The 19,301-nt window shown below is 38.7% G+C and overlaps 1 protein-coding gene across 1 annotated transcript; it reads right to left on the reverse strand.

Moving 5' to 3' along the window:
• Positions 1-1,994: 1,994 nt before the first annotated feature.
• Positions 1,995-18,901, reverse strand: LOC134645087 (nectin-4-like). Its single transcript, XM_063498348.1, has 7 exons — positions 18,815-18,901; positions 16,648-16,989; positions 16,231-16,533; positions 14,954-15,047; positions 6,507-6,661; positions 6,054-6,150; positions 1,995-4,642 (listed from the first exon to the last, which is right to left on the reverse strand). The coding sequence occupies exons 1-7, from the start codon at positions 18,888-18,890 to the stop codon at positions 4,627-4,629; spliced, it is 1,083 nt and encodes a 360-aa protein (XP_063354418.1). The 5' UTR covers positions 18,891-18,901; the 3' UTR covers positions 1,995-4,626.
• Between the last annotated feature and the right edge of the window lie 400 nt (positions 18,902-19,301).

Genomic DNA, 19,301 nt, shown 5'->3' on the forward strand with positions numbered 1-19,301 from the left:
TAAACACACTGAAATTGACTATAAGACAAATCCAAACTTCCACTGTGTGACATTTGCATGAACCAATTGGAGTACATTAGATAGCATGCTCTAATCGCTGTAATAAAATATTGTGGTCAACAGTATCGAACACTGAACTGAGATCTAGCAGGACAAGCACAGAGATGAGTCCACTGTCAGAGGCTGTAAGATCCTTAGTAACCTTCATTAAAGCTGTTTCTGTACTGTAATGAGCTCTGAAACCTGACTGAAACTCTTCAAATCACCCATTCCTCTAAAGATGATCAAGAATTTCTGAGATACAGTAAGGTCCATATATATATTTGGACACAAACACAAGTTTTTTTGTTTTTTTTTCCAAAGGTAATTGGACACTTGATTCAAAGGCTATTTCATGGGCAGTTGTGTGCAATTTCTTCATTATGTCATCATCAAGCATTATGTTCATGCAGGTGAAAACAAGCCATCCTTAAGCTGCGAAAACAGAGAAAACGCACTGCAACAACAATACGTCTTTCACGTAGAACAGCGAAACGCAAGTACGAAAGCCAAGGGGTTATCACATGATTCGGAAGGCATTCTGGGCTCAGCCAGCGGATTTCGGTACGCGGGCATTTTGCCATACCACGGGCAGAAATATTGCCGTTAAGTGCCTTTGTAACTTGAATTTTTCGTTAAATGGGGTATTCGTAATCGGGGTTCCACTGTATTAGTAATGAACATTTCATTTTCAGTTATTTAATTTGTCCAATTACTTTTGAGCCCCTGAAATGAAGGAATAAGATGCTTTAGTTCCTCACATTTTTATGCAATCTTTCTGTTCAACCCACTGAATTAAATCTGAAAGTCTGCAATTTCAATGCATCTGAGGTGTTTTATTTAAAATTCATTATGTGTTAATTAGGGGTGCAACAATACATGTATCGGTATTGAACCGTTCGATACAGTGCTTTCGGTTCGGTACGCATATGTATCGAACAATACAAAGTTTTTAATTTATTTTATAAACTTTTCTTCTGACGATGCTGTCTGTGTTGAGAGCTCAGTGGATCTGCGTTCGACTACTCCGCCTAGGCTGCACTGTCCAGCGCAGAGCCACTGAGCGCAGCGCAAGCTAGTGAGACAGAAGCTAAGCTCCTTGCAACATGGCAACTGCCTCAACGCTACCTGAAACTGAACCTCCCCCACCCTCATTCAGATCTGGCATTTGGAACTATTTTGTTTTTCATGTGAAGTATGACCCTGATGGACAAAAGTAAAACAGTATGTTGGATGTGCCACGCAATGCTCAATTACATTGGTGGAAACTAGTGCGTTAGCGCAGTTAGCTTAACGCTGACAGAACTAGTGGGAACTCAACGAATACGACTGCACATTTATGCCGACATCATCCTAGTGCAAAGACAAGTGGAAGCAAACAAAAACAACAAGCATGCATGCTACAAACTTTACCCAAGTCATTTGGACAGCCGTTAGCACATGATTCTCCTTATGGGGACCTGACATGTTTAATATGCTGCTGAGAATATACCCCAGAAGAAGCGTATAGTATAGCTTTTATTTTGGAAAGAGCCATTTCTCTGTAATAAACTCTCTTTTCCAAAGATGAGTGATTTCTCGATCAGATAGATTTTTTTTTATTATTATTATTTTGTTGTTTCAGCAACATTAAATTTGAAAACTCTACTTTTGAGTTAAAATATATATTTATAATTTTAATAAATGACAAATTAAAAAGGCATGAACATTTTTTGTATTGAAAAAATATTGAACCGTGACACCAAAGTATCGAACCGAACCGAACCGTGAGTTTTGTGTATCGTTGCACCCCTAGTGTTAATGTACAGAACCAAAATTTAAAAAAAACTGTGGCTCTGTCCAGATATTTATGGACCTAACTGTACTGCACACCATGATGAAATATGCCAAGTTTTCAGCTAAAAATTGATTAATGAATAAGAAAAACATTTTAAAAACGTATATTTATGCAGCTTTATTTAACTTTTAAGACAAATAAAAAACAAATCAATTTACAATACAGACCAAAGACCATGCTTTAGTTATTTAATCTTTTACTTAAAGCTGCCACATTTGAGACACCACAGTATGGTATATGATCGTAATAGTATAACAAAGTGGTTCTCAAACATTTTCTGCTATGCCCTATCTTACGAAGTTCATCTCAGGCAGTCATTAACAATCAGTAAGGTGCAAGATAAATTGTAGTTAAAGGTAAACAATAACACATAACCAGACTGTTGGCTGTTTATTGACATTCACAAAAGTAACAAACAAAGAATCAAACAAAAATATAACAGTTTATTTAATTTCACCTCAGTTTTTCCCCAGGTAATCCATGCTTTTATAGCAGTGTCTTTGTGAAGCCACCAGTAAGTAATACCTCATAATTTTAATGTGTAGTGTAAAGATATGATGCCAAAGGGAAGACATTTTTACTGGGTTTCACTTTTTCGCCTGGTTTTAAAGAGCCAAATGTGCCTTGGCTGTTTTGTTTAAAGCTAAATTCGGGCTTAGGATAAGTTAAGGCTTTGCATATAGCTGTGATAGTTAAGGTCGTGGAAAGGTCAAATGTAACAAATAACCATTAGTGTAAAAATAAAAACAATGCTGTCTACCCTTCAGTAACAAGTGAAAAATAGCTCAAGGTGTACAGTTAAAATACATATACAAGTGCATCTAATGCTAAGCAGGATTAAGATAGCTAAATATGTTCTAGTCAAAAATATGGAGGTACAAAAAATACTTACTTCTAAATACTTATTTACTTCTAAGACCACATCTAAACACTGATTTAGCAACAATGACTTGATTGGTCAGATACTGGTCAAAAGTTATGCTCCTCAGAAAATAAATTTGGTATCTCTATCATTCACTGCAGTAAAAGTTCGTACCTAAAACTGATGTGCAAAAGTCCAACTAGGAAATCAACAGGTCTGTGAAAACAACATGAAATAAGGGAAACAATTTATCCTCGTCTGTTGTTGTGTCAGTAGTTGTGATAAGGCCAAAGCTATCTAACAGACTCCAAAAGGAGTCACAGTCTAACTAAAGCTGCCTGCTGTCAAAATGGAAAGTTGAGAGGACATCAGTCATCGTAAGTCATTTAGCAGCTGAACTTGCAGTGTATTTTGGAAACTCCATGTTTTACTGTAGTGCTTGTAATACATGACTTAATTTTGATTTTGATATTGAACATGTCATAAACTCTGTTTTTGCTTTCTGTCTCAAGTTTGTATACTCATAAGAAATGAACTCAACACAAAGCAGATAATCAGAGGGTTTCCCTGACATTACGCAATTTGAGATCAGTCAATCAAGGCCGATGCCTTTGACTGGCCCTCCAGAAGGTGGTAGGTCCACTGAAGGGCTCATCTGAAATGGATTCCTTTCTAACTAGACAGTTTGATCTGACTGAAATCATAAATTGCTTGTTTAACTGTTCCTTTCCTGTTTATTCATACTTTCAGTGAGTATTCTGAAGCAGGATTATGAACAGCAGTGTGCATCTGGTACCACAATATTTCCAGGCCTTCAGTCCATATACTCAGTTTTTTTGGCGCAGTCTCTCATTACCATCGCATTGACCAGAACACTCGTTTTAGCAAAAATAATACACTAAATGATCAAGATTAAGGATTGATCAGAGAAACCTTTCCTTTCTAACTAAACTCTTCTGGAAAATGTTCAGACTTAATGTTTCTTATAGACAGTTAAATGAAAAAATTTAAGCAGGATGAAGATCTTCGATTTTAATTTAAAAAACAAACAAACAACTAAAATAATAAATCTGGCAAAAAGGAGGATCTTTTATCTGTAAAAAAAAAGTCCCTGATAAGTGATTGAGATTCATTTTTCTTTTTATAAAAAGGACAAAGGCAGGGCTGCATAGTTATAAAATGATATACTAATGATACTGGTTGAAATTACAGAGCAAGTGTTTGCACCCTCAGCTTTGGCTGCTCAGTAGTAATTATACATCAGACAGACAGATTACTGCATTCAAGGAGTTGTCTGGTGTGAGTGTTTGTACTGTCTGAAAGCTGTTTTGAACCCACTGTCTGCGTGGGCTTTGTGGTGTACTGCTGATACATCTGTTGTTTAATATGAACGGGCTGTGTGTCTAAACTTGTGCTGGTACTGTACATTTTAAACCTAAAAATGTACAATTAACATTGTTACCCTTCATGAAGGGTAGTAATAATAAGCAGATGGGGAAAAACAAAAACAGCTGTAACCACATTAATACAACTGCTATCAACAGTCAGCTGCAGATGAAAGCACTTTAAACTGTTGGTGGAAACAGTGTGGATCCCAAATACTGTTTAAGTTGTTTATGACAACAGGAACAGGCAGTAAAAGCCACATCCAAAATGCTGTGGCAGTGACATGCAAGGAGAGTGGGAGTCAGTTACCAATGTTTTGCGTGTATTTATGCAATTACTGCAATTTTAAAGTAAGACAAAAACATTTATAAACCTGAATCACAAAATAAAAGGGATTCGAGGGTAGGAAAGGTTACCAAGTACCTCCATCTATTCATCTGGTTGTTTACCAGTTGACTGTGGAATGACACGTTGGTGGAGGTATCGGTCCAGATGTTGTCCATTATTTGCTCCCACAGCTGTTAGAGGAAGCCGGGGCAGAAGATTCATTTAAAACTGCATGTAATTTCAACTGAACATGTAAAGACTTTCAGTTTATCTGCTAATGAATGTTTAATATTATAAAACTATTATAATTATAAACGTTTAATATCCTAGACAATAGTAATGGAAAAATTATTATTTTAACTTCTCAGCTGCTTGAAATTCTTTCTTCAAGAAAAGCATATTTAATAAAATGCCTTTTGCATAACTAAAACTATAAATATACCTCAAATAATAGAGTTTTACATTAAATTAAATTAATGTAAAACTAATCACAACCAAGGCAATTTCAGGATGAAGCTTTTAGAGAGACTCAACTCCCAATAATAATGTCATTTATATAGATCATCAACTAATAAATTGCCTCTGGTATTGCAACATACTTTTTTAAAAGAACGAATAATGAAATATGTTGCTTTAAGAAGTATTCAGCCCTTGATAATGCTGCAAATAGCTGGAAATATTTTACAATGTGTCTTTCAATAGCAGCTTAGTTACAGCCTATAGTGGTGTCTTAAGAATAATTCCGATTGAATATCTGCAAATGTCAAGTTAATGCACCAGTTTCAGGGTCGACCCTTTAGTTCTTAAACTAAGCAATGGCTCAACTATGTTTATTAGAAGATTCTAAAGTAAGTTAAAGAACAATTTGCAGTAAAGCAGATACGAGGAGAAACATGCACAACATTGTTTAAACCTCTTAACCACAATAGCGCCAGACCACCAAGACATAAAGCAATTAAAGTAGCATTAGTCAACACAGTCACTAGAAAAATAATACAGAGCACCACTCTGATTTTTCCAACGTCTGTGTGAGCAGCATTAGTCTTATTGATTCTTGATTAAAGTCTTACTGTTGAAGCCTCCAGTGCTTATGTCTGTGCAATATAAAGTCATGATAAGCCCCATAAAAAGGGCTTTAACTCTGTTAATGGTAGAGCTTAAAATGAAAGACCCCTCCGTGAATCGCTACCTTATTGTTGTGGAGGGATTTGTGTGTCCCAGAGATCCCAGGGGACTATACTGTTGAGGGGCTTTTCCCCCCTAGTAGGATCTCCCAGGCCCTATTTGTTTCATTTCTAGGTTAGTCCACACGCTTCTGTAAAAGCTTTTGAGGAAATTGTCCAATTTGAGACCCTCAAAACTGATCTAGTTGATTTTGAATTGTGTAAAAAAAATAAAAGAAAAAAGAAAGAAAGGCATTAATATTGTTTTCCATCCCCTTGAGTTAAACCTGAGTCTGGACTGTACCTGCAGTTGATTTTTCACCCCTTTCTACTTACCAAAGATTACTAGACCCAGTTGTCCATTATGTCCATATACTGTTATATCAAAATGACTACATATTATACCACATATTAAGTGCAGAGTTATTGTTCAAAGTACCTTTTAAAATGTCCAGATTTATAAAAGTACCATGCTGCAGCCCCAACATTCAGGGAAAGCAAAACAAGAAATAATGCCCAGGCAACACGGCATGTTCCTGCAGGGACACAAGAAGAAACAATATAATGGGGATGAAATTATACATTGTTCTTTCTCACTTCCTTAACATTTAGTTTTATATTTGACATTCAAAACTTCCTTGTACTGACAAGTTTTAACGTACAAAAATAAATTAGATGAACTTGATATGACCCTGAAAAAAAGCTTTCACAAGCTAGGACACGCTCTGAGATTCTGTCAGTGAGGCTGACTTTAATAACATGTGTTGCACTGGGTGAAGCATCAGACAACCATTGATCAACACGCAACATGACACAACATCCACAAAAGCTCAGATCTAAAAAACAGAAACAAAAGATAGATTTGGACAAACTGTAACAGCTAAGACCTCACCTGATGCCACATGCACATAGAGCTGACCGTGTTTACTTCCATATGCATTAGATGCTTCACACTGATAGAGTCCATTTAGATCAGACGTCAGGCTGAGCAGTTGTAGGTTTGCACCCTCTACTTTGACAGCAGACTCCAGCAAAGACTGGCCAGATCTAGAAAAACATGAATGAGACTCAACATGAAATGTACAGAGAGAGCAGAAAACTGCTGTACCAAAAGTCAAATACATTTCAGCTATAAGCTCTTTGTTATAGATCTTTCCTTGCTCACACTAAGATTTTGTACTATTTCACTTGAACCTAAATATAAGAGTAAATGGCACTTTTCATGTTAATTTCTGCTTTTTTGAAGAATATCTTGTGTGAGTAAGGTTTCATGCCACTGTATTTTGTGCATATCAGCAGAGCCCTGCTAACTCTGTTCAAAGTACATCAGTCTACACGTTTGTCTTCAATGATTGATGATTCAATGATTTGGGAGCATTGATTGGAGCATTCAATATAATGCAGCTAAACAGCATCAATTTCAGATATTAGACAATAAAAGATTCAGTTTCACCACATCTGATTCTCATTTGTCTCACACGATTATAGCCACTTAAGATGAAAAAATATAACTTAAAAATATTTAAAGCACTGCATTGGCCAGGGATTCCTCACATTTATTGGATCATCAGTGAACTACAGATAGAGAAGCCAAAGATCGCTGAGTGACACTGGTGCAGTTTAATGTGAAAAGAGTTTATAAGTATGTGAAAAAAATCATATTATTTGTAATTCCACTTTTGTTTTATTAACATAGTGAATTTCTTACAAACAATTACATTTAAAAATGTCCCAACTTTCAGTATGAACATCATACATCATGAAAACAGCTTTCCCTGAAGACCAGGCATTTCTATAGTTCAGAACCACCTGATAAAATTATTTACTCAGTTGCTATTTTTTGGAAAGTGTCATCCATATATTGACTGACACATCACCTATTGGTTTTGATTTGAGACCAATTACATGAGGCTATCTGGCAGCAGAGTTTCCAACAACACTACTGCAAAGGCAAACACTTTCCAGCTCTTTCAAAACATTCAAACGTATGAAGGGCCGTAAGCCAAAATGTATTCTTTCACTCTCAAACACATACATTCTTCTTTCACATACATATACTGTCACTCTAACATACATGTATTCATGCACTTGTACATTTTGCTATCATGCACATGCATTCAATATGCATTTGATCTTACAAATAATATATGTATGTAAGAAGAGAATGTCTGAAAAAGCATGTCTGAAAGAAATATATGTATGCAAAAGAATAACGTATGTGTATTAAAGTAAAGTGGAAATGGAAGGCAGGGTGTCTGTACTGCTGTGATTGGCTGAAAAGCCAAGAGGACAAATGGATCTTCAGTGCTCACAGCTGACCTTCTTGAGAGCCTCTTTACCATCTGCCTTACTACATCTAGTAGCAATAAAGGGCATGCTGAAGCAGTTGCCATTACTTTTGGAGAGCCTACCTAACAGATGCAGAAGGTAAATGTAATGCTTTAAGCATTCTGTGTTCAATTTATAAAGCAGTGCATCGTGTTGTGTTTATGTTTTGTTTTTAATGCCATTTTTGACCGTATTGCTTTTCCATTACTACAAGAGGAAACACGGCAGCTGGGAACAATTCTTGCCTCTGTCACTGGAGCCAATACTCTTCTACCAGTTGGCTTCTCTTCACAACCTTCCATTGAGTTTTTTCACCATGAGCCTGATCCAGGAACCATGTCTAAACTACCTCATGGATCCTCATATCATGAACAAATTAAATGGTCTGGGGTTGCTTTGCTGCTATTAATTCAATGAAGAATGCTACACCCAACCCTAACATGAGATAATCATTTGTTGAATAAGAAATATATATATTTTTAAATCAGGCAACTTTATTAATTTTACACTCAAGTCGTTGAAAACTTTTAGCAAAGGCAACATGGTCACAGTCTTGTTAGCTTTGTTGCCCAACACCAAGAAGGCCCTGGGTTTGAATCCAAAAGCTTGGACTTATAAAGATCTAACTAAACACAAAAACCTTTAACTATTTGGAAGCAATAACTAAAAACAGTAAAAGGCTAATGTAATTGTCTGTACATTTTAACAACAATCAAATAGAGCTCCTACATACTGTTATGGAAAATTCTAGGTTAGCCTCACATTTAGATTTATGTGTTTAGAATCTCACTGTAGGATTTGATATAACATTTATATGCTTAGGTGAAGTGTGTGTGTGTGTCAGTATGACGCTGTAAGGAAAACTGCTTAGCTAGGCGCAATGATGTTTCATTATGTTATCTGCTAACTGTTTTGCTCAGAAGGATGCAGGCCAGCGCCAGGAGCTTCCTGGGAAAAGATAGTGGGAGTTGCTCTCTGCACAGCCACAGGCCGTGGAACCTAAAGTACAGAGAGTTGTGTGTGGAGGGGTATAATAGCACGCCATGTAATAAATACCCACATAATTTCATGCATGGGTCAAAACACTCGACTCCAGGTACACACTGCCCAGCTGAAAATACTTCAGAGATTCACAGAATTTACAGAAAATGTAAAAATTTTGGGATATATATATCGTCGTCGGGACGATAAATGTCTTATATCGGGAAATGAGATTTTGGTCATATCACACAGCCCTAATACACACACACACACACGCACACACACACACACATATTGGTGTGGAAAAGTGTTTGCCCCCTTCATGATTTCCTAGTGTTTTGCATTTTTGAAAATTTAAAAAAAGAAAAAAAAAGAACAGGCAGTTAACTGAACCTGCAGCTGGCATGACTGTGAACTGTGATGTTTGATGTGTGTGTTGGCTCTCCTGCGCAGAAATGAATAGCTTGACCATAGCTCTTTCCGTGTTGCAAACTTTATTTACAAAATTCCACGACAATACTGACTCATTGTTGGTATGTGTATTAAATGGCAATATCTAAGTCCATCTAATTTTCATTGGATACATGGGCAGGATCTCTGTATTCCCATACATACATGGAAAATCCGACATCCAATCAGAGTCATCATGTACGTGCTCTAGCAGTCAAGACAGTGGCATTAGCAGAGACACCAGTGTTACAGTATTAACCTGAAGTGACCTCCCTATAACTTCAGAGTAGTTATAGTTCAGAGTTAAACTATCTAAAAGTTTCATTATCAACCACATTACATATGTATTATACACAAATAAACTGGGTTTATATAGTTTATACAACGATATCAATTAGAGATGAAAGTGAGGCCACATAGGCAATTTATGGAAAAGCAGCACAATTGATGGTCACTCAAATTTAATCCCTGTTTATACAAATAAAGGTGGGCCTGTTACAACTGAAAGTCTTTTATCTTTTCTCTGGTTATTGGCTAAAACAGACCTTCCCAAAGTGTGGGGCCCGCCCCCTAGGGGGGGCGCAGAGCCATTGCAGGGGGGGCGAGGCATGAAAAGGGGAAAAAAAAAAAAACAACGCTTGGACACTGCTAGCACGGGCCGCCCACACAAACGAAAAGCAGGAGACGAAGCATAGCTGAATATGTTTCCAAACCAACTTCATTCTAAGCCAAAGACTAGAAAATATGGTGAAGCATATCTTCCCTTTGGTTTCACCTGCACAGGTGCCAAGGTAGGTCTCCCCTGCAGAATTGGTTTTCCCTTCGTCGGGAGCAGCGCTGGGCTCTTCAAATCACGGACAAACAGTATCCCACATTCTTGATTTTTAGTTCACAAACACTTGTTGTAATGACTAACTACTCCTGACATTTTGGAGATGTTAGCTCTTTATACAGTAAAGTTACAGTGGGATACAAATAATATCAGGCTGATCCTGCCACGATTTGTTCCCCCTGTTCAAATCACAGACAAACAGCATCCAACAGTTGTTTATGTTTTTGAACCCATTTTGCAGAGGGATTGAAAAATGTATTGATAGCAATGCTCAATATTATTACACAGGAAAAAAACAACGACATGTAAAATAATTACACCGTGACGCCTCTGCCTTTCTAAATGGAGGGACAGTAACTGCATGTGTATATGTAAGCGTGTAAAACCTGCAGATAATCAGATTAACAGTATTTCGTCTCTATCTGCTATTCTGCAATTCATCTCATGTGAACAATAACGTGCGCACAGCGTGACGTGAAAAAGGCACATACCTTTGACGTTGCGTGACGAACTCTGTATTCCTCGTCCACACGTAAACGCAAAAAAGGAGTTTTAAAAAATCTCCGTTCTCGGTGATTCGAAACGCCGTTTACGTGTGGACGAAACAGCTGCGTTTTCAAAAATACCCGTGTAGGTGCGGACGCAGCGTAAAAGAGTTAGTAGTTTATTTTCTTACTACCTGTAATTTATTGCAGATTACTTGTATTTGCTTAATTGTTTACTAAATGTTTGAGGTGTGAAATAAACCGCCATGGAGCAAAATATGGGTGTGTGTGGTTGGAGGATGTGTTCGTGCGTGCGCGTGCGCGAGGGGGGGCACGAACATTTTTCTTGTAAAACAAGGGGGGCCCAGTAAAAAAAGTTTGGGAACCACTGGGCTAAAAGATCAGAAAAACAAAATCTCGATAGCCAAATCTTGATAGCATCTGAAAGAGCTTGCCAAAAAAAACAGTACCTAAAATACTGGTATGAATGACGTTAATGTCAAAAGGTGACGTCTCTATCAATGAATCATCTCCTTGGGTTCCCCTCCAGTTGCTCTTCAGTTTCTGGGATAACACCACTGAAGTAGAAGTATGCATGCACTATATCTGCAGGTTCAGGTAACTGCCTGTTCTTTTTTTTTTCTTTTTTTAAATTTTCAAAAATGCAAAACACTAGGAAATCATGAAGGGGGCAAACACTTTTCCACACCAATGTGTGTGTGTGTGTGTGTGTGTGTGTGTGTGTGTGTGTGTGTGTGTGTGTGTATGTGTGTACGGGTTCGTACTATCCTGGTGGGGACCAAAATCTGACTTTTACTATCCTGGTGGGGACTTTCTGCACCGTGGGGACCAAAATCCAGGTCCCCTCGGGGTTGAAAGCAATTTTCACACTCAAAATGCGGTTTTACTGTCAGGGTTACAATTAGGTTATGGTTAGGTTTAGGGTAAGGGTTAGGGTTAGGCATTCATTTTTAATGGTTAGGGTTAGGGTAAGGGGCTAGGGAAAGCATTATGTCAATGGGATGTCCCCACGAGGATAGCAAACCAGACATGTGTGTGTGTGTGTGTGTAAAACCCAGTACAGCAAAATCTGATTTCAACTTAAATGACTTAAGTAATGTCAGTATTTACCAGAGGCAGCACCTTAAAATTTAAAGCTGCTCACAGTAACTGCTAAAATGCAAATGCATTAAGGTAACAGCCTAAATAAATACCTTGAACATTTCTGTTTTATTCATTGTTATGTGAAGAACAAACCATAACTTAATATACCATCTACTTAACCAGAGCATCTATCCATCATCCAGTACAGTAGCTGTACACAGGTAAACGTAATGTTGTAGCGAAACAAAGTGATAAGTTATGTCGGGACTGGTTGGCTTCATTGCACAAACTAATGAGAATTCAAATCCACTGAAAGGTCAAGGAGGATCTCAAACAGTCATGTAATTTCACTAAAATCTGACCAATACTCCAGGAGAAGTAGCGATTCTTGTAAACCTGGAAAAGTGCCCATAAAACAAAAAAATATGACCTTAAGCATAATTCGAATGAGCTCATTAGATGATACTCGTGTATCAGGAGGAGGAGTAGATTGTTGTAAATTGTGGTGGGAAAGACATGAGAAAGATGCCTTACAATGTAACAGAAAAATGAAATAAAGTTTTGCAACACTGAATTGTTTTTCTGAAAGAAAGTCTCGTACATATCTGTTTCCAGGAAATGGTTGGAAAGAAGTGCATAAAAAAAAAAGTCTGGCAAGCACTGACTTTCCCTGTGTAAGCTTTTGCTTCCTTAAAGTAAATAAATGTGTTAAAATTTGCTGCTTTGCACCTCATAAGCAGTGTTGGCAACTCCTCAGTAAGGAAAATCGCTATTGGTTGTCCTACAAGTCGCTAGAAGTCGCTAAATGAGGTCATCGTCTAATTTGCATAATTGGTCATGCTTATGTAATTGTAACCTACGTTGTTGGAGAGAGAAATAGAATCGTGGAAGAGACATAAAGTAAGTAAAAAAACAACCTAAATGCATTTAGAATATATTTAGAAGTACAAATTAAATTCTTTTAGCAATTATTGTTTTTTTTAATGTCATAATTCCAACCCTCCTCCTTTATCCGGGCTTGGTACCGGTGTTCTGATAAACCATCCTACATTGGCAAAACATCCTACCGTAAGCAGTTTATGGAGATTGCTGCTGTCAGAGAGTAATTCCAGCACAAATTTAAGTAGGTATGACGTTTTGCCACTTAGCTTTGCCCATCAGAGTATGCTTCTAGCTCATATTAACAAAGGTAGGACGATTTTCCACTTAATTTTAGCAGTTAAAGTATGCTTGTAGGTCACATTCACAAAGGCAGGATGGTTTGGCTCTTAATTTTACCCGTCAGAGTATGTTTGTAGCTCATATTCACAAAGGTAGGACGTTTTGCCACTTTATTTCCTGTTGTGCGCATGCGTAGAAACAACGGGTAGTATGGTTTGTCAGGTAGGATGGATTCCCAGAACACCGACAAAAGTGACCCAAAACAGGCACTCTGGCGGAGTTACACACACATATAGACACACAAAAAGTGTGTGTGTGTGTGTGTGTGTGTGTTTTTAAGCAGCTTTAAACCTTGTGATGCCCAAAATGTAAGAGTAAAAGAAGAACTGACTGCATTACAGTCAGGGCGGGAGCAGCGGGTTCAATTTGCAGTTTGGACGCGTACCCACATAGCAAAATTGGTATAGCCTGTATCTGGCCCACACAATGTGCTTACACATGGGCCACATACCGCAAAGAATGACGACCCTTTGGTGACCCAGATCTGATCTGCCAGAGGTGGCCCACACATGGCCAGCTGCAGACACACTGCCGGCCCTGAGCTGGCCCAGAACAGTTTCATCTCTGGCCCCAGATGTCAGCCTAATGTGTACCTTAATCAAGCCATGTAATAACAACATGTGCTGGAACATAAAAGTAACATGACAACACTCTGTTCAGACAGTGAATGGACTGATTCCTATATAGCTCAACTCTCCTGGATTACTCAATGTGCTCTATACAACATGAAACATTTACTGAATCACACAATTTCTCTAAACTGAGTGCTTCCTAACTACATTCATACGTTTGACAAGCAGACTAGAGGAGCCAGATATCGAACCACTAACCTTCAGATCAGTAGGTGACCTGCTCTACCTGCTGAGCTACAGCCAACTGGTGGTAAACATGAGTAAACCCTCACTAGGTTTTGAATAAAGTGTACACTCACAAACCTGTCAAACCTGCATGTGAAACGTTGGCCACCATAGCAGTATAGTATTGCAAAATGGCATTTGGATCTTCTAACTAAAATACGAAAATAGGAACACAAATAGTGCCATCATTGCCAGACCTGGCCCACATCTGGTTGAAATACACCATGCCATGACACCAGTCAGTCAGAAGTGCCAGCTTGATGCTGGATCAGGGGAAGACCTTTCTTCTATGAGCCTGGGCCACATAAACCAAACCACAATCAGGCCAGATGTATCTACGCCAGGCCTGGCCCATATCTGGATGACATACCACTTATCATGCCAGAAGTCAGCCAGCAGTTCCGGCTTGACACCAGATCCGGGCCAGACCTGTCTGCTATGTGGGTAGGGGTGAACATCTGCTCTGACAGCAGCTGGGGGCGACTGCTGCACGAGGACTATCTGCCACCTGTGAGCGCTTTGGCACAGACGAGGTGCCCACGGCAGCACCTGCTTCTTGTTGAGCGATACGTGCTTCCACGTCAAAAAGTGGTCATAAGTCTTCCTAATAACACCAGCAAAAGAAAAAAAAGTCGCTATGAAGGTCTGAAAACTCACAAAATACAGTGAATAAGCTAAGTTGGCAACACTGCTCATAAACACAAAGACATGAGCTCACCGGTCCGCTATCCAGGTCAGCTAACAATAACACAACTTTCCATGGTACCTTATCGTTGAGAAAAGAACGACCTCATAAACTTTAGAGAAAGTGAGGTGGAGGATTTTTTTAGCGGATTAAATCACTGAGCAATTAAGTTTAACTGGCTGACCTTCTGATCAGATCGTAGATTATGTGCTTAAAGTACTCACACTGAGCTTTCATCTGATATCATAGTCTGCAGTTTATTTTGTGAAATTCACTGCCAGCACTACAAAAACTGTGTTTACCCACATGTGTAAATGTGCCTCTAAATACCCGTCTCTTTCTCTCTCAGCATTTAAATTAATATTTCAAATGAAACCATTACTAAAACTGCTTTACCTGATCCAGGTGAATTTTGCATTTGGGTTGGCTTCTGTCACACACTCAAATGAATCCCCTGAAATTGCTGAAATTTTCACTTCTGTAGGAGAAACTGCAAAAAACAAAGAAAAAACTGTGTAAACCCCGAACTAAGGAAATACTAATCATGTCGAAATAATGTTTCATACATGTTTGAACCCTGTCACGTCAGGCAAAACCACAAATCTTGGTTTTCATTCAGTTTCAACGAGTAATCCTCTCAAACACATTCAAAGGTGTCACCGGCTCACGTACAGTCACTTAATACTAAAAACAACATATTAAGTTTCTTGATCTTTTGGGGAATTCCACCAGAAACAGAACACCACAGTTATATAACATCACTAAAGAAAAAGAGCACACAATACATTTTCAAAACAGCCTCAGTTAAATTTACTTATAGTTTGACACATAAATTGCTTGTTTGATAATACCTATGGGAACTGCACAGATTTTCTCACTGGGAAGTGAATGAGGCTAATTGAACTCAACATCTAGCTTGAGAAGACAGCTTGTACTTTGTGACATGATGTTTTGTCATGCTGGAACCAGTAGGACATAAACTCGGGTCAGCAACTCTGCAGGACAGGCTGAATATCTGAAATAGTAGTTTATTGGTACTGAGAGGTGAAGGTCTGTAGAGAGAGCAACTAAAACTACATAACAACTGACAAAAAGTGACATACATTATATTAATAATGTATCTAATAAGAATGCATGTATAGAACTACATTGCACACAAATTTTCCAATATTGTAGCGCCAGTCACTGAAGAAACAGACTTATGTCTGGACTCAAAGTCAATAGTTTCATGTCACTGGAATAACTACTGTGGTGTGACTTCACTGTATTTGCTGGTTATGCCTCACATGATTACATCATTTCATCTTTTGCAATAGTGGTGTAACAACACCCTTTATATTAGTCTAAATGTCGTCACTTAGTCTTTCAGGTTTTTTGGGAATTCTCTCCGTCTACTGTGACAACCTAACATTAAGAAACTTAACACCGAGGCAAAGCCATGCCAGCAGGGATAAGGTTGCAACCGCAAATGTAAACCCCCCCCCAAAACCTTCTCCTGAACAAAGACAGAAATATGAGAACGTTTATGCCTGTTTTTGTATAAAACAGGTTGAGATTGATCCTGGGTGTGTTGGTGTACTTTATTAATGATTTCATTAAACTGTTAAAATTCTTAAATGAACAGTGATACAAAAGAGAACAAATAATAAACTCCATGAACAGCTGATACTCACAGTAGATCTGTATGGTGAAGGGCAGGGTTTCTTCTTTAGTCAGGGAGTCAACACTGATGACACACTGGACCTGGTGACCGTTAATCTTTTTCGTAGGAACGCCAAACAGAGAGCTGACTGTGGTAGTCGTGCCGTTGTCATACTGTGTCGAGTTTGTTGTCGTCCTCACTTTTTCTCCCAAACCATCAGTGAGCCACCTCACCTCTGCAGGAGGCTTCGATCCAGCAGCCGTGCAGGTAGCAAATAAAACCTCTTCTGTGCCCAAAGTGGGAAGATTGTCCTTGATGCTTGTGAAAGGAGGCACTAGGAGAGTTACAGCACTTAAATAAATCAATATGCAAGCAGGATGGTTAAAGTAACGCCTTCTCTATGTCACACACAAACACAAAGAGTATTTTAAATAAATGTTTTTCATACCGAGCAAGTTTAGAGGTATCTCAGTCTTCTGATTTCCACTGGGAAACAGGGTGAAGATGCACGTGTAGCTGCCTTCATCCTTCAGGGTAACATTGGATAACTGGAGAGTTCCATTTTTGTTGTTAAAATTCCCGATATATTTAAATCGATCATCACGTCCATTGACAAACTGTAGTCCATTTCTGGGTTGGATAGTAATAAAATTGTCATTATGAGGGTTTTGTCTAGTCTTCCTCTGCCAGGTAATCTGTGTCAACTCATCACTGATATCAGTGACAAGGCACGGTAAGATAGCCGTACCTCCTTGAACCGCTGTCACACTTCCACCAATCACCTGGAGAGCTGTAAAGAGCATGAAACATTAAGATCAGACCTCAGCTGAAAGATAGAAACAAGAGAGGAGATGCTTAACACAGATTCAAAATTACAGCTACAAGTCCATCTAGGACAAATTGTTCAAAACCTGAGCCAAAACTCTCAGACCATGGTGTCTGATTTGGGAATTGGGCCTGTACAGAACAAATCGGAGCCATGGGTCTGGCTTCCTGCTTTTTATCTAAAATGGGACACTCAGCTACAATGCGTCCAGGCTTCTTACAATAAAAACAAATTTTTCCAAGTTCAATATAGCAGAACTAGAAACGTTGGTACGGCCACTTCCTTTAGCATTAGGATGAGATATTTGTCACTAGAGCGGACTTAATGGGTGTCAGGGTATTTCATACATTATTCCAAATCAAGCACCATGGTGACAACTCAAAACAGTCACTTTATTCAGTCTTGCAAAGTTACCAGCCTCCAACAGCTCTTTTGTCTTGTACTAACAAACAAAAGGAACAAAAGAAAACACACTAGCAAAACAGTTTTAAACAGTTTTAGTAACTGTAGGCCACAAACCACAATATAATTACAATACAACAAACCACAGTACAATAAAGACAAATAAAACTCAAAATACCATTTACCATACAAAATGTGACCGACATAATTACAACTGCACAATTACCAAACTCAGACAAACAAAAGTAAAAATAACCTGTTGGGTAATCGTAAAAAGCTCAACAAGCAGCTGTTGCTCCAAAATACACTCTGAAAATCCAAAGCATAGGCAGGAATCCACGTGCTACTACCTGCTACTTTTAAAAACATATTTGACTTGTTTTGCCTTATTAATCTAAAACCTTCCAGGTTCCTACCTATCTGTAAAGTCTGGCTTCAGTTGAATTTATTCAGCTGAAGATAAACTTGTCTTATTTAATCAGCATTCTACGGAGCTCCTCTGATGACATGGTCCAAAAAATAAATAAATTGTGGCCACAAAATACTAATTCGTGCCCTCGTAATAGTACAATGTGCCCACGAAATACTTATTTGTGCCCACGAAATACTATTTCGAGGGCACGAAATAGGTGTAACGTGCGCACGAAATGCTAATTTGTGGGCACGAAACACCTGACCGCTAATCCTTCCCAGGCCCTTGCAGTTGGTTGACAATAAAATCTATCCCACACCGGCGTCCAGGTCGTACTTGCGTCTGTAAAGCAACTGGGCTCTCAATGTCCTGTTTAAATGTCTCTCCGTAATAACGGTTCCTTGCATTGCCAGGCTTTTCAAAATGCATTTGTAGCTCATTCCCAACCTAAAATAAAACTCCATCATACTGTCTCTATACATGGTGTATAGGTTTAGCCTACTTCTATGCCTATATGGCTCTACCTAGCTGTCCAGGAATTGTATCAATATGATGTGCTCACGTCATCTATTTCATTGCCACAAATGCGTAATTCGTTGCCACGTTATACCCAATTTGTGCCCACAAATTAGCATTTCGTGCGCACGTTATACCTATTTCGTGCCCTCGAAATATTTTTTGGACCATGTCAGAGGGGCTCTGTAGCATTCGCCTAAAGGAAAATGTGAACAAAATATAAATGTTTTTGAACTTTTTACTTCGTAAAAAGTGTTACTGCTGTTTCGGTTGAAGTTTAACTTCGTCATCCTTGGTTTTTAAGTTCACTAGTCTGTTTTCCCTTCACTCACTTTATCTAGTCCCACATTTTTTCCCTGTCAGATTTGGACAGCCTTCAGTTGTAACATCTACCAGATTATCCCCTCTTAGCCCAAGCCTATCGAAGTATGGAAAAAGTATGGGAAAAAAACTACATACCGTCAGCTTCTCTGGTAAACAGAAGCGCAGATATTAGCAACAAACGACAAGTTATCTGGGAAAAATAGCGTGGCATGACTTCTCGCAGTTATTGCCCATGAAAAAACACAAAAATCCACTCGCTCTGCTTTCCCCACCTGCTGCTTGGGGCACAGGGCGGGGCAGAGGAGGATTCTCTGGCTGGCTGGAGCAGCATCTAATCACCAACTCGCAAAATAAAACAATTAAAAAAACAAACAAACAAACAAAAAAACCCCAACAAACACGAAAACACCAGACATTATGATACAGATTTATAATTTGCACCTTTTTTTCGAAATTCTATTCGAAAAGTGAGCGCGAGAGCCCTCGGTGCGCCTGCTTGCTGCTGTAATGCAGCCCCCCCCCTCCCTTCCAGCATGTTAGCACTGAGTAGGAGATGCTCTGTTGCTCATTGTACAACTGTATAGTGACAATAAAGGCATTCTATTCTACAGTATATAGAGAC

The sequence above is a fragment of the Pelmatolapia mariae genome, linkage group LG16_19 (genome assembly GCF_036321145.2).
Source record: "Pelmatolapia mariae isolate MD_Pm_ZW linkage group LG16_19, Pm_UMD_F_2, whole genome shotgun sequence".
In the NCBI taxonomy this organism is placed as follows: domain Eukaryota; kingdom Metazoa; phylum Chordata; class Actinopteri; order Cichliformes; family Cichlidae; genus Pelmatolapia; species Pelmatolapia mariae.

Excerpts from the sequence above, each read along its gene's own strand:
- LOC134645087 (XM_063498348.1), bottom strand. The coding sequence starts at position 18,890 with ATGCCACGCTATTTTTCCCAGATAACTTGTCGTTTGTTGCTAATATCT. Across the intron at positions 16,534-16,647 it reads GATACCTCTAAACTTGCTCG|TGCCTCCTTTCACAAGCATC; the intron begins GTATGAAAAACA and ends TAACTCTCCTAG. Across the intron at positions 6,151-6,506 it reads CTATGTGCATGTGGCATCAG|GAACATGCCGTGTTGCCTGG; the intron begins GTGAGGTCTTAG and ends GTGTCCCTGCAG.